The 15,662-nt window shown below is 39.3% G+C and overlaps 1 protein-coding gene across 8 annotated transcripts in view; it reads left to right on the top strand.

The window, feature by feature from the left end:
• grip1 (glutamate receptor interacting protein 1) overlaps window positions 1-15,662 on the top strand; it is a 277,675-nt gene that overhangs the window by 181,878 nt on the left and 80,135 nt on the right. Inside the window, exon 1 of one of the 8 annotated variants that reach the window (XM_046872779.1) lies at window positions 9,195-9,633. The exons of the other annotated variants lie outside the window; for them this stretch is intronic. Coding sequence (XP_046728735.1) covers window positions 9,579-9,633 — 55 coding nt within the window. The 5' untranslated portion in view covers window positions 9,195-9,578. Of the gene's footprint in view, window positions 1-9,194; window positions 9,634-15,662 lie in introns of those variants that run through there. 8 annotated transcript variants of the gene reach the window in all.

Here is a 15,662-nt window from a genome sequence, read left to right as displayed (position 1 = left end):
GGCATCTGACAAATGCCATGATTTTAAATGTTTGCAGCCCATCATCAACAAAATATCACAGATTAGTTCCTATAACTGCATTCTCGAGTTAGGGTCCAGGGATGAGCACAAGCTAATGCTTTTGAATACAGCTGCAGTTTTTCAGTCCCAGTCTCTGAGTGAGATTATTCACCAAAGCCAGAGAGAAAACTGTTTTTTTGGGAAGTGAAACCGCTCGCGTATCCACGTGGGACCATCTGCATTAGCAAATGATGTGTCACAAAGTGCAGAAGTAGAAGTAGAGAGCATTAAAAATGAAATTCCCATCTAGTCTTGCAGTATTCAATAGCTTTTAATCTATTTTTACTATCTCTCGCTCGCTCTCTCTCTTACATACACACACAGACACACACACACACACACACACACACACACACACACACACACACACACACACACACACAAAACTACTGATCCAGAGGTCAGCCTGCTGGTTGCTGGTCTTTTGGCTGCTGTTGTAACAAGCAAATAGCAAAGAGAGCAAAGCTGTGATCATGGCCAAATCAGTTTCCCACACTCACTTCATCCCGTCCTGTGTGCTCAAAGTGCCAATCTGTTCCAGAGCCGTAGTGGCTGCAGAGAAAAAAGTGCAGCCGTATTGATCAGTCAAATTGAGATTTAGTCAATACTGTACATGAAAGCTTTCATTCTGTTGTTCTAACTTAAACAATCAAAGTCCAATGAGACAATGAGAGTCCAATGTACCATGTTTCTTTTTTTTTTTGGACAAACAGTAAGTCATGCTCTAGAAATTTCTCATTTGTGGAATATTAGGTGCTGCTCCAAACTAGCGCACAGTCCGCTGGTCCTTTAAACAGCTGGAACAGCATGAAGTTCAGATACATGATGTCAACAGGTTGCATTTCCTTCTTATTTAAAGTCAGGAATTGGCTTCTTAATGCAGCTACATAGAACTCGTCATGGTCTGCATTAAGACGAGCTAATTAGGGCTTTTACAAAGGGATTTGGACGCAATTTTTGTCTTCGAACACCATTAGAACGTCTTCATTTGCATGCTGTTGTGATAAGCACTGGACAGCACCGGCGTCTTCTCAGCTGCCTCCTATTAGGCAAAATCAATATTCAGCTTACCTATAAAACAGTGCTAACTGAGTTCTTACTGTACTCTTCTCTCAGCTCTCTTCAATTTCTTTCGAACATATCTGAATTTATCTCAAATTGAATATGTATCTCTGATATCTTGTGGTCGCAAGTTAAATATTTATCTACAGTAATATTTTAAATACTCAAATATGTAACATGAATATTACATATTAAAAACTACAACCAATCGACAGGGGGGAAAAAATCTGCAGACAGATGAGTATGTGATCTGTGAATGGGTAACATTTTCTGTTGAATATATTAAATAATACAAATTTCTTATATATACAGTTGATATACATTGTATAGGCAATATTATAAGGACATGTGACTTTTTCACCCATATGTGGTTCTTCCCCAAACTGTTGCCACAGTGTTGGAGGCACACAATTATATCGGATGTCTTCGGATGTGGGAACATTACATTTTGCATTTACTTGAACTTGGAGACCAAAATCTGTTCCAACCTGACAATGTCCCTGTGCACAAAGCCAGCACAATGAAGATATGCTCTACACAGTCTAGAGTGGAGGATCTAATGACCTGCTCTATATCTCAGATTTCAACCCTGTTAAACACTTTTGTGATAAATTGGAAAACTGACTGCACCCCAGGCCTCCTCCCCTACATCAGTACCAACTCACACAACACCAAAATCTAGTGAAACATCTTCCCAGAAGAATAGAGGTTATTATAACAGCAAAAAAAGCATATACTCTTATGGTCAGCAGGTGTACACAAATATCTGTCCATCTAGTGTACATGTACTTCAGATTTATAATTATGTCCAAACTGTAAGTATAAAAAAAGTTAAAAAAAAAAATCAAATTATAGGGTGCTTGGACCGCACAAATTGTAGTCATTAGTACGCTGTTGCAAAGCCGATGTTGGCAATTACGGCTTCTGTAAGAAGTAATTAGTTTTTTACAGCAGGGTGGTTTCTTTTTGGCTCATTCCTTTTGGCAGATCATCTTCAAATCCCCAACTCGCTTTGCTATAACTCGCAGTACCAAAAGCCCCATAAACATTATTTCAGTAACATTTATAATAAGGATTCTCAGGTGTCAGCTTCTTGTACCTATCAGTATTTTATTTTTTCAAAAGAAAGCTTTGTTCTTTATTAGTTTCTCAGAGACGTGTTAAGAGGTGTTTGTTTTTACAAGAGAAAAAATGTTGAGTTGTTTCTCAGTCATATAATGGTAATTAATAACGGGAACAAATTTGTCTTTCACAAATTTTACAACATGGCATGTTTTTCATTAATGGCAAAAGTAATTATTGACAAATTGCTGTGGAATTAGAGGAATAAAGCACTTAGACACATGTGGTAATTAAAATATAATAAAAATGTTTGTGTTTTATTGTGCACTAAACTTTCTGTTGTGGGTTTTGTTTCTGTTTGTTTTCTCAGTACAGCGTTGAAATTCAGGCCTAGTAAACAAAAGACTTTATGGCTTATTCATTATATTAATTTTCATCCATTAGTGTTTTTTTTATTATTTGTGTGCATTGATAAATATATTGAGTGCGATACAAACACGGATCACAGCAGTGTAAATGTGTGTACTTGATGCTGTACTCCACGAGGGGTCGCTGCGACAACAGCGAAACACAGCAGTTTGACAGTGTTTCAGCATTACAGACCATGGACAGCTCCACTCTCGCCTCATATCTGTTGTACTGTGTAGTTCAGCCAGTCTGAACATGTCATAGCGGACACTGAAGAAATATTCTATTTAGAATCTGCTTCTTTATGGACCTGCACCAAAAAATACGGACCTGATCCTCACTACCCTCATGAATTTAAAAGCAAAAAAAAAAAAGAAAGAAAAGAAATTCTGTCTCTTTGAGGCTGCTATAAGCTTTTAATTGTATTTAGTTTTTTTATTAATTTTAGGTTTTGTTGTTGTTTTATTTATTTTTTTAATGAAAGAAATATTTTTCAATAGCAGTCTGGATGCTGCTGATCTGTGAAGATTGAGTGATTGACGTTGGCATGGAGATAATATATATATATTTACCATCTGGCCAAATTCATGCTGCATAAATACACACATCAGTTAATGTTTCCTGAACCCCTCCGTCATGCTGATGTGACAGCAGAGCAATACATCTTTCTGCTACTAATAACAATCTTAATTGCATGTGGGCATGTTGCACCACACACGCAACCACACACACACAACACACACACATCAATTTCAGCATTTCCTCATGGTAGAAAGCTTCTATTATTAGTGGAATGGAGAGAAGGCCACCTGCTGGGTTAAGTGCCCTTTCAGCTTGTGCAGCACAGGAAGTGATTTCTTTCAGGAGGCACACCGGATCTCTGTTTTCCTCCTTGCAGACGTTTATCCGTTTAGACTTGTTAAAAGCGAACGCCACGTTGCTCTTTAAAATGACGTCTAGAGACTTTCGGCAGAAGTATAGAGAGAGATATTCGATGTGCTTCAGGTGTCAATTTTTTCTAGTTTGAAGTGAAGCTGCAATTAGTCACGAGTGCGCGAGAGGAACAAAAGCCAGCATCGATTTGTTTTGGTTGTTCGGCATTGTTGCGTCTTTTCCAGGAGCAGAATTTCTGTTTTTGTTGGGGGGTTTTTTGCTTTCACTGCAAGGACATTTTTATTGATTTAGTACTTACAAATAGACATAAATAAACATAATATAAACACGATCGTGTCGCATATTAAAATTGACAGCTGCTGCGTATTTTTGCAGCACCCCCGAGACGTGTTCAGACACAGCCCTAAGGTTGATGCATATAATGTACCAGGAACTTTTTTTTTTTCCGCTGAAATGTGATTAGTATTTTTCGCTCTGCTGTGCTGCTATCTGCACCGTGTCTTAGTGCATGAGCTCAGGCACTGCCTCCATTAACATGAATGTCACTCTCAGCCCCTCCTAATGCACTAAAGTCTTTCCCCAGGGCACCTGTCCATTTCCTCCGAGCTGAGTTCAGCTGTGTGAGGAGCAGAGCAAAGCTTTCACCCATGTTGCACTGTGCACAGGTTCAAAGCACATGACTTAACTTCACACCACTAAGATACACATCTGCATTTATTTCCCTCAATACAGGGACAAATCTCTTTCTGTGTGTGTGTGTATATGCAGTGGTGATAACATCTACAGTTTATTTGTAGCATTTGTGATTTGTGACCCCTTGCTGTGGTGATACAGCAGACTCCTGAAAAGCTTGTGGACCAAATGTCTACAGTAGAGCTAAATCACTGAAGGGGAAAAGGACACAGGCTGTGGCTGAAGGATGGCTAGTTCTTTATCTAGGTGAACTTTGATGTATAAATGAATGAGCTTTCGCCTTGTGAGCCAAAAACCAAGAAGGCAGGACTGTTGTCTCTTAGGGGGGGAAAAATGGCTGTTTTTCCACCTGCTGTATCTACTGATAGCTTGTTATCCTAATATCTTCTTATTTCAATTAAGTTTTTGGTCAAATTTAAGTTTTTTTTCCCTTTTTGCAAGAATTTGTTTGTTGTAATATCGGCAGCTCTGACGTTCGTGCCCGTGTGTTCGAATCATGCACACCTCAAGCCCCTGCGGTAGAGAGCTTATTGTTTTTAGTATGCGTCTTGTGTTTGCTTCTCAAACAGGAAGTGACAGTGAAAAAAAGACGTCCAATATATATTTTTTTCTTGTCAACAAGAATTGTTTACAACCTATAGCCTTGTGCGTTGGGCCTTGAAGATCTCACAAATGTATTTATGTGCATGTCTAATATAATAATCCTGAATCCTGGTGGGCAACCCTGCAAAACCCATGCAGGATCTGCACAATGCTTAGGATTTGTTGGTAATGGCTTTAGCATTGTTTTTCTTGTGACTTTATTTTGAACAAAATCCAACTGCATTGCCTTTTAATCTAATCTAGTTCACCTGCTTGAGTACACTATGTAAACTAAAGTATTGAGACCTCTGACTTTTCTGATACACCTATATCTGATTGTTTTCCTCAAACTGTTAACACAAAGTAACACAATAAACAGGGTAAACAATTGTTTAGTATCTCTGGATGCTCTAGAATAACATTTTCTATTCAGTTGAAGTAGGAGACCCAAACATGTTCCAGCATGACACTGCCCCTGTGCACAAATCCAGCTCCATGTAGATATGCTTTACTTGGGTTGGAGTGGAAGACCCCAGGCCTCCTCACCCTACATCAGTACCTGACTTAACTAACCGGCTTGTGGCTGTATGAGCACAAATCTCCAGAAGCCCACTCCAAATTCTAGTGGAACCTCTTCCCAGAAGAATAAAGGTTATTTTAACATCAAAAGTGGAACTAAATGTGGAATGGGATGTTCAACAAGCACAAACTATTTGGTCAAGTGTCAACAAACATTTGTTTATATGGTATAGGTTGAGATGTTGACAAAGAGGACACACTCGGATGGTCTTGTACAGACACAAGTGCACAGCTCAGATACCATCAGTGTGGCTCGAAACGAGCAGGAGAAGTCCTACACGATCACACACACACACACACACACACAAACATACACAAACCACTCCATAATGCCAGATCAGGTGTCTTATAGTGTAAGGAAACTTCTCATGGACACAAATCCTTTCTGATTTTGCCTCAAATGTCAACTGAATTATCATTGTGTCACAAACCAGGATTATTTTAAACGCTAACTCCAGTTTTACTGATTGGATCAGATTTGTTACAGTGGTACTGGATTTGCATTTGCATTTAAAAGAATCTCTCTTTGTACATCTATAATAAATTCAGGGGTTTTACAGAACCGTTTGTGATGCCACTGTGATGGCTTTTAGCCTCTCTTAGGTGAATATGCAAATTATTCTTTACTGCATCATACTGCATCATATGAGCCTGTAATATGAGAGGAAATGAAATAACCATTTGGGTAAATAGTAAGAGATGGGTAGAAAAAAGGGGGTTTATTGCCAACTCCTTATTTGTCCACAAGCTCTTCCCTTTGCGCTTTCCTTTGCACAGAATAATGTTTCCTGTAAGACTTTAAAAGGATATTTTTAATCTAAAATGACATCTGCTGCAGTTGTGAAATGAGTGCATACTGAGTCATGTCTGAATCATATGTTTGCACAAAAATACTGCTTAATGTAGTGTTTTTGGTTATTTTGGTTATGAATATGCAACATGACTTAATACCTTTTTTCCTACATATATATTACATTTTGGATGCACCCTTCAAACCACTTGGACTTTTATGTAATTGGTGAATAAAATTGTGGTTGCTGTGGAACGTGTCATGATTTGTCACTTTTTACATAATGAATATTCATAGATTGTTGGATTTTATGAAGGTAAAGAAAATTGAGTTTATTGTTATTTGATCCCTTTTGAAATACTTTTTTTTATAGTTTAAACGATTCCACATTTATTCCCCATTTGCTGTTCAAATAACCTCCATTCTTCTGGGAAGATGTTCCACTAGATTGTGGAGATTTGTGCTCTTCAGCCACAAGGGTGTTAATAAAGTCACGTACTGATGTGGGATGACGAGACCTGGGGTTCAGTTTTTATTAATTCATCCCAAATGTCTTCAATAGGGTTGAGAGCTCTATAGCAGGCCACAATCTTCTACTCCAACCCATGTAAAGAATATTTTCATTGATCTAGCTTTGTGAACAGGGGTGTTGTCATGGTGGAGCAGGTTTGGGTTTCATAGTTTAAGTTAAGGGAAAATTTAATTTAGAGATGCAACTTACGATTATTTTTGATAATCGATTAATCGGACGGTTTTTATTATTTTTTCCTCTTCTTTTGATTAATCAGGTAATGCTGAAGCAGGTATGTGTCTTTTAGATCAAGTGAAGTAAATATTTAATGCTAGCATATCCAAAACCATCTTATACAATGATGTGCCTCGGCTTTGTGGTACCAGTTTGTGTGTCCCAATACTTTTGTCCATGTAGTACATTTTCAGAATTACCTTCTTATTGTTTACATATGATTTCTCAAATAAATGTATTATTGAATGTAAAGACAGAACGCTGACAGTTAGTTGGAACTTGTCCCTAGTAAAGAAGAAGTCAGGACCTTCAATCTACTAAACAGAATCAGTCATCTGTTTACATCAGCATCTTTTTATTCCAGTTACCAAACTGAAGACTTCTTCCCTGCTCGTTTAGAATATTTGTGCCTCAGGATGAGCAAAACTGCATCTCTCAGCCTTTTGCTGTTTTATGTACATTGTTTTATTGTACTACTGTATGTATAGTAATGATGACTAGTTCTACCTCGTATTTTTATTTAATGGGGTGAAAGGAGTGAGATTTAGCTGCTCTGCGATTGTGATCATAAGTAATACACACGTTTTTCTCTAACGAAGCATGCTTTTTGTGATATTCATTAATTACGCTCTGTAGGTCAAAAGCTGAGACTAAAAGCTACAAAGACCAAAAGCCAAAATATTTACTGTTTTTTTCAATGATAGCCTCATAATGGCATAAATGGAAAAAATACAACAAAGTTAATCGGATCCTGCCCCCCAGCATCACCAGCAAACCCTAAAAAAAATGAAAAACAAATGCAATATGCATCAGTGTAGCTTCTTTTTAAAATAGCTGGAAGAGGGGTGAAGCAGCGAAGTGCACCCAAACCACCTAATTTTAATGTTTTTGGTTTGCCGCTAGACTAATGTCCATAATGCACTGATACACCATTATTCCATAATGCACTGATACACCTGATACACCATTATTCATTCATACTTCATGACTCATGTGGAAAACAAAAGCACAGCAGAAGCTCCAAATCTGTCTTTCCAACATGCTTTTCTAGCACGATCACTGTCAAAGCATTGTTTACGTTGCCAAGGAGACGCTCTGTCGCTCATCGTGATCTGACGCTTCTGCACACGGCAAAGGGAAGGGCGTATTTGATGGTTAATGCCGGCTTTGCTCTTGTACTCCTCTGCACTTTCTATATCGCTAGGGGAGGGACCCTTATCTATTTTACCTTTAATGTATGTGTTTGACCTGAAACTATGTGCTTTATGGCTTTCAAAAATGATGTCTATAATTTGGCCTTTTAAATGACTCATATATCTAGGGGAAAAAGACAGATACAGAATGACAATAGAAGGCAGGTGGAAGGTAAAGAAGTACTAACAGTGTACATCAGTGGTTTTACACCAGTGACGTGTGTTCGGTGTTATTACAAAATTCCATTTATTTTTAACAGAATGTTGTAGATGTTTGTACAAAATGTTTTTACTGGAGAGGTAAATTAATATTTCACAGTGCTAATTGTATGTTTCTAAAGTTGTTAGACAGACAGACAGACAGACAGACAGACAGACAGACAGACAGACAGACAGACAGATAGATAGATAGATAGATAGATAGATAGATAGATAGATAGATAGATAGATAGATAGATAGATATTGTAGTGTCTTTTTATGACGGTGTGCATAAGTATGCAGTAAAATCCGATGGGGTTTTCAAATGCTGGGGAAAACTAAACCCTAATCAAATTTGACTTAGCACTGTTTTCTCCAGGGAAGGGAATTGGACACTACTTGAATGAGTGATTAACAGTCAAGCGCTGCAGAGTTATTTTACAATCAGGAATCTAGTGCTGCTGGTGTGTGTGTGTGTGTGTGTGTGTGTGTGTGTGTGTGTGTGTGTGTGTGTGTGTGTGTTTGTTTTCCTCACAGCTTGATGTCATCTGTTCCAGGACAGTCCCATGAATTTCACATGTGCATAATCACATAATTCATGATTTTCCAGATGGTTCTGTGTTTTATTTCCATGTGGTTTGATTCATTCTTTTTTTTTTTTTCCCTCCACATATCACGTGGTTCCACGAATTACATGTGAATACATATTGCACTTATAATCTCGTGTGGGGAAAAAAATCGATTAGATGTGATGAAACATTTATTAGATCTAATGAGAGAATACTCGTGTATAATAATAATAATAATAATTATTATTATTATTATTATTATTATTATAACAACTATTGGTGAAATTGATAATGATGAAGATGATGATGATGACTTTGATCTTCTCTGTTTGATCTGCGGTGTGGTTTGTCGCGTGAGCGCGCTGTGCTGGAGCGGATGCTGATCGCGCGCGCGACTTTTCGGACGCTCGGAGCGCCTCTACAGCAGCTGGTCCGCGCGCTCGCTTGTGTCCTTTTCTTTTTTTTTTTTTTTTGTTCCGTTTGCGGCGCGCGCCCGATCGCGATCTATTTTTTTTTCCTTCACCGGCGCCAGTGCCCCTTTATTTATTATTTATTTATTTATTATTAATATTCTCGAAAGCGAACGGTGCAAGTTGGAGGAGTTGCGCTGCGCCTGTCGCCGGTCTTTTGGGACGCGGCTCTGGATGCGAGGCGGAGGAACCGGATGCCCGCATGCGGCGTGCGGCAGCGCTTTCCTCTGGAGCATCCGTAAGCGCGTGCTGCTGCTGCTCCTGCTGCGAGCATGATCGCCGTCTCGTTCAAATGCCGATGTCAGATCTTGCGGAGAGTGAACAAAGGTAAGCGCACCTCCTGCTCGCCCAAACCTCCCAACCTGCCGTCCTTCCTCTTCCGCGGTTCTCCGCTCCTGCTGATTTTCTCCACGTTGATGTTGAGAATGCGTTCGAGGTGCATGAACGGCAAGATCCGAAACCGCATGCTGCTGTTTTTTCCTCTTGATTTATTTAGCAGCCAGTGCCATCAGCTGCATGAATCTATGAATATGCGTGACTGTTTAGCAGCAGGAAGTGTCTCGTGCACTCTCCCCGGGGGCTCAGGATCTTTAATGTCATTGCTATCTGTTCACCATACATCTCCTGGTTATGTCTGTGTAGACAAAAATGACAATAAAACCACTACTGCATATCTGTCTGTATATATGCGATATGGACGGAGCCTATAGATATATCAGAAGATGACATATTGTATATTGTATATTGTATTGCATTACATTTTCTGTGACATGATTTTTTTTTTCTCATTACATGTGCCTGCTCAGAGGAGTGCGACATTCAACTTGGCTTTTCTAGAAAGATGTAGAATCGAGGCTCAGTCATAAATAGTGCAAGTTCTCTCCACCCCTGGGAAAGCACTTGACCTTGTTATCATTAGTAAACAGCCAGCCGTGCCGTGGCTCGGCTTGAACAGTGATGCTTCCCATGCATGTAAAAATCGCGTCCAGCTTGTTCGTTTGCTCCGGTTCCATTTATTCTGAGTAATGCATGTTTCAGATGCTGTGGGGTTCGTAGTATTATTTATGGCTCGTCTCTGTGGAGCTTTCCTCGTGCATATGGTGAAGGTTCACTGTGGCTTCTAGGATTCAGTGAGTCACATTACACCAGATGGGAAAGAACGTCAGTCATAAAAGCAGAATTCAGTAGTAACAACACTGGCGGATGTTGGTAGAGATGCAAGAATTTAGCATGGGCAAGTGATTGGGTGTAGTGTAATTATTGTTAGCGAAAACATTACACTTACACTGCTGAGATTATTCTTAGAAGACACTTAGTATTATGTGCCTACAGTATGACGGAAAGTCAGCTTGAGTTAAGGTTCTTCTTCTTTTTTTGTATTCGGATGTTTTTTCCCATATTACACTCCCTCATTGTATGAGACAGATAAGCCCGTATAGAGCACATAATGCTGCTAGCATTTACAGTCCTCTGTTTTGTCAGCTTTACTTCTCACTGTTTTCCATTAGTGAGCATTCAGTCAGAAAATGGAAATTAGAATCAAGGTGTTGCTGTTGCTTACTTTATATCATTCGCACAAGCCAGAGTTTCTTCAGCTTGGTCTGATCCGTCTGCTGGCTCAATTAAAGCTGGTGGTGCCTTTGCTGTTTTTTTCCCCCTCTCCTCCCCCAATGTTAAATCAACACATGTTCTCTTACCTCAGCAGGTTCGGCCAATTATGTAGGGTATTTTGTATGGAAATGAGTGGGTGGGAAGTAGCATCCTCATCTTTCCTCGCTTTTCTCCACCCTCTTGCTTTTGGGTTGTAGGTTCCAGTTTACATCTTATACTGTACATCTTCTACTATACAATTAACCTTCTGTATGTTTGTCAGTATGTACGTATACGTTTGAGACTGTGTGGAGAAATAATTGTGCATTGCTGTCTTTTTTTGAGGTCCCAAATGTTTGTATGTGTGATTGTGTTTACTTTCCTCCATGTCTCTGAGGATCCAGGCTGCTGCTTTTAGTACAGCAGAGTGCGCATACCTGCTGTAATAATTGGTATGCTAATGGCTCTGCTGTAATGATTAAAAAAAGGCACTTGCTATTTCCATTTCTATGCAGCCTTGCTCCAGTGTGACCCTGCTACCACTGCACTCAATGAAATCCAGTTTAAAGCAACTTGCAAATTTGCATGTCGGTAGCTGCAGCCATAACTAGTTGATTTCCTGTTTTTTTTTGTTGTTGTTTTCGTTTTTTCTTTTAACATTTCATTTTTGAGTTCCAAAAATATTGTGGATTGTTAGGTTATTAGGAAAGATAAAAATAATGATAACGTCCACCCTTCTTGGAAGATGTTCCACTAGATTCTGGAGTGTGTTTGTGGAAATTTGTGCTCATTCAGCCTCAAGGGTGTTAATAAAGTCAGGTACTGATGTAGTGTGAGGAGGCCTGGGGTGCAGTCAGTGTTCCAGGCAACTCGAGATCTTCCACTCCAACCCATCAAAACCAAATCTTCCTGTAGCACAGGATCATTGTCATACTGGAACAGGTTTAAGTCTCCTAGGTGCCCTAATACTTTTGTCTATATAGTGTTTGTGTATGAATTTTAACATTGCCATGGCTGATTGATTGCAAAGCTACTGTTTACCAAATGCTGTGGAAAATGCAGTTCTCTCACACAGTTCTTTAATTGTTGTTTCTCAGGCGTTCCATGTCATATTGAAATAAACCTAATTAAAAACCAGCTTTCAAAATGTAATGCGTCTGTGCTGTGACAAACAAAACTAATGATTTTAAAGGTTTACTTGACGTAACGAAATTTTATTGCAAGAATTTCAGCCCACGGAACAAACTGCCTGAATTAATCAGCAACCGTTTCTTCACCGATGTTATCGTGAAGTGAGATCATTTGCAAGCTCGTGTTAGCAACTTTTACCTCAGAAGGATAGCCAGAGTCTGATGGACAGGTAGCCTGAGATTTTGTCATGCGTTTTAATGTGGATAAGATTGTAGTTTCCATAACTCCATGTTATAAAAAATGCCTGGATTTTACTATGTTTTTCCAGGCCACCATATGCTTTTCCAAGAAGAGAAAACCTAATTGTTCTTCCCATATTAGCGAACCTACACAGTGAAGCCTGCATACAGTAATCTTTCCCTTTGCTTTTCTATTATATTGTGCTTGCATTGTTAAAAGCTGTGTTCCAATGCCACGCTGTTGCTTTGGGGCCTGTCGATTTCCATGTCAATGGCATTAATTCAGATTTATAACCGGTCACTGTGTTTTGCTTTCATGGCCATTGATGTTTAGAATCACTAATAGCCTAGCGTCTAGCGCCTATAAGCACAATGTGTCGATGATTGAACTGTCCCTCAACAGAAATGTGGAAAATTAAAGCTTATATACAAACACAGATAAAAAAAAAAAGACTAGAAGGAAATCACCAAACGTGAAACAGATGTCTTGTTGCTTTGAGTTTGTAAGCTTTGTAGCTCTCTAGGCTTATCAACAACAGTGTCAGTCACATCTATCTAGTGAACAAAACACCATTTTTCTGCTGCTGCTGATTGATGCAGAAGGTCAGCCATACCCTATGGGTGTGAGCTGACCCTCTGAGAACAGTGCCTGTAGCATTATTGGCTAAATGAATCAGGCAGGGATTTGGTTCGAGGCTTACTGTCGGTGTTTGTCGTATCTCTCTTATCTCCAAACCAATCGTGTTTGGTCACCATTGGCTTGTCAGATCCTTGAGAAGGAGCAGTTTGAGCAGGCAGGGGATGCAGATCCCAGTTAGTGAGTGCTATTAGTTTAATTAGTACACTGATAGTGTAACACACTGTGTAAAAGATGTGCAATGAAAACGTCACGGTAAAGACCTGCTGTCGTACAGCTACAGTACTGCACGATGCATAGAAGAAATAGCCACATAGAGTAAGGATAAATACAGTAGATATTACAATGTGATTTGTTGCAGATTGAAGTGAATGTTATGAAAAAGGTTTTTTTTTTTTATAACAGCTGCAGTATTTAAAAAGGTGCTGCCATGATACGAAAAAATATTTAAACTAATAATTTTGTTATAGCAATACATTTGATGGAGAACATAAGAGAAAAATAACAGAAGCTGGTGTTCGTGCTGTGTGTAGGAGTGGGGAAGTCTATTCCTCTGTTTATGCTCCCAATTAAAACCCTTGACAAGGTTTTTTTGTTTTTATTTTTTTTGCCCTTAAGGAATATGTACTTGCGTATTGTAGGTAGGTTACTTAGACATGTTATGTGGGAGCCTAGCATACAAATATGCAGAAACTTTAAACAATAGTTCTCTTGGATAATGGTCGGTTGCATCCTCCTACACAAGCAGAACACTGAGAGATCTCTGCACCTTCTCAGCTAGACAGATGCAGAAGTCTGAAACACTCTTTTAGATATCTTACCTCAGAATCTCAGTGGTGGCAAAGCACAGACTATAGGTGCTGATGAGTAAGGTTATAATGCCAGCACGGTCATTCATATATAAAAACTGCCCCTGAAGTTTAGGTCTTTGTGTGTTTTTATTCTATTACTATTACTGTCTTTAGATGATTGTCTTTGCATACCAAATAGCCTTTTTTCAGAATTGGGTTAGTGTGTTGACTGTGTTGAGTAGGGTTCTTCAATTCCTTAAATAGTTTTCAGTAGAATTTTGATTAAAATAAGATTTTTTTCCACTAAAAAAAGACAACATGACAAGGAAACCTGGAGAGGAACCAGACTTAAGCCAGGTGCACACTGTGTGATTTTGGCCACAATTTGGTTGTCTGAGACAATTTTTTTTTTATCCTAGGCTGAAATCTATAGTCTTTGATTGCTGATTTGACATGTTCACTGACAGCTGATTAATGACTGTTCCGATCAATTTTTCCTCAGAAGGAATTCTGGCAGTGTCAGAAGGTTTCAGCCTCTTTGTTGCAGTGTTACTTCTCCTACGACGACCGTCAACTCAGGAACCAATATGGGCGCCAATCCTGATGACGCAAAAAAACTTCAAATCACCTCAGGGAAAATGTCAGGTGGACAGTAGAGCTAGAAGAGAAACGTATTGAGTGATGGAGAGTGTTTTCATGTTTTCTAGGGTGTGAAATTTTTTGACTGTTGTACATTTTACAACTGAGATCGTACAGTGTGACATGGAGATCATGTTCGTACAGTCTAACAAGCAACAATTGCAAAGAACTATTATAAATCGCACAGTGTGGGACTCTGGGCAGCATGACGTGTGTTTAAAGGTTGGTGAGTATGAGCATTTTGTGAATGAGAGTTTTTCGGTGAGTAAAGGACAGGGTTTTGGGTTATATTAGCAGTCCCTAGTTACAAATCTGTGGAGTCCAACCACCGAAAAGGTATGATTCCAATAAGTACATACTAATATGTAATATATAATGTGGACAGATTTTTATTTTTTTTTAGCAATGAATTCAAATGATATGGATGCCATACATGAAGTCAAGCAACATGGATAGCTTGTTTGGGAATTAGGTCTCAAAAAACATCAGTTAGTTCATAACAATAGAACATTAAAATGGCGATTCTATTTCTTTGTTATTTAATTTTTCCTCAACTTTTCCTATTTAGTTTGTAAACTCCAGGGGAGTTTTCAAAGGTTATGGTTTTTATGGCTCTGCAGCTGGATCACAGATAAGCACACTTTGACCCACAGCACCACTCCAATATCACCTCCATTACTGTCTGAAATGTCAAAATTGGACTCTCAAGCGCACTTTCGCTGTGGCATAAAGGCGAGGAGACTGTGATAACCGTGGCCTTTTCTAGTGCGTGTCTGGAATGACTTTTCTCACAGGGCCAATTGAGCCACCACTATTGCTGTGTCTAGTTTAAACGGGTCTGTTCTGCGCCACTTCCGCCTCGGAGCTAAGACCTAGCGGAAGCCACAGCTGCTTGTGCGTAGTTGGAAAAGGAAAGCCGAGGCCTGCTCAGAGCTTCTGCATAAGACATACTGTTTATAAAGGGATGTGAGCTGTAGCAATTGGCCTGGATTACATGCTTCCAGCACGTATCACACAAAATTTATCGAATGGCCTATTTAGGGTTTTGCTAGCTTAATCTTTATCTCCAGCGCACACACACGAACAAACATATGCACGGTCATAATGTGGAACAGAGGCCTTCGTTAGCCTTGTTCCATGGTAGATATGTTGCGCTTCTTCCTCTCTATGCTAGATAGTTCCCTAAGGAGCTGGTGATGTGTGGCTAATTTTTCAACACGTCTTTTCTGCCAGGAGCTATTTCCAAATTCTCATCCAAAACATTTGCCTTTCGAGCCCCGAACAGCTTCAGCATGACGCACATTGACGAGCTTTCAATAGCTCAATATT

Source organism: Silurus meridionalis, chromosome 18 (assembly GCF_014805685.1).
Source record: "Silurus meridionalis isolate SWU-2019-XX chromosome 18, ASM1480568v1, whole genome shotgun sequence".
NCBI classification, from domain to species: domain Eukaryota; kingdom Metazoa; phylum Chordata; class Actinopteri; order Siluriformes; family Siluridae; genus Silurus; species Silurus meridionalis.
Note: the sequence above shows the minus strand (reverse complement) of the source record. Positions and strands in the feature narration are given on the sequence as shown.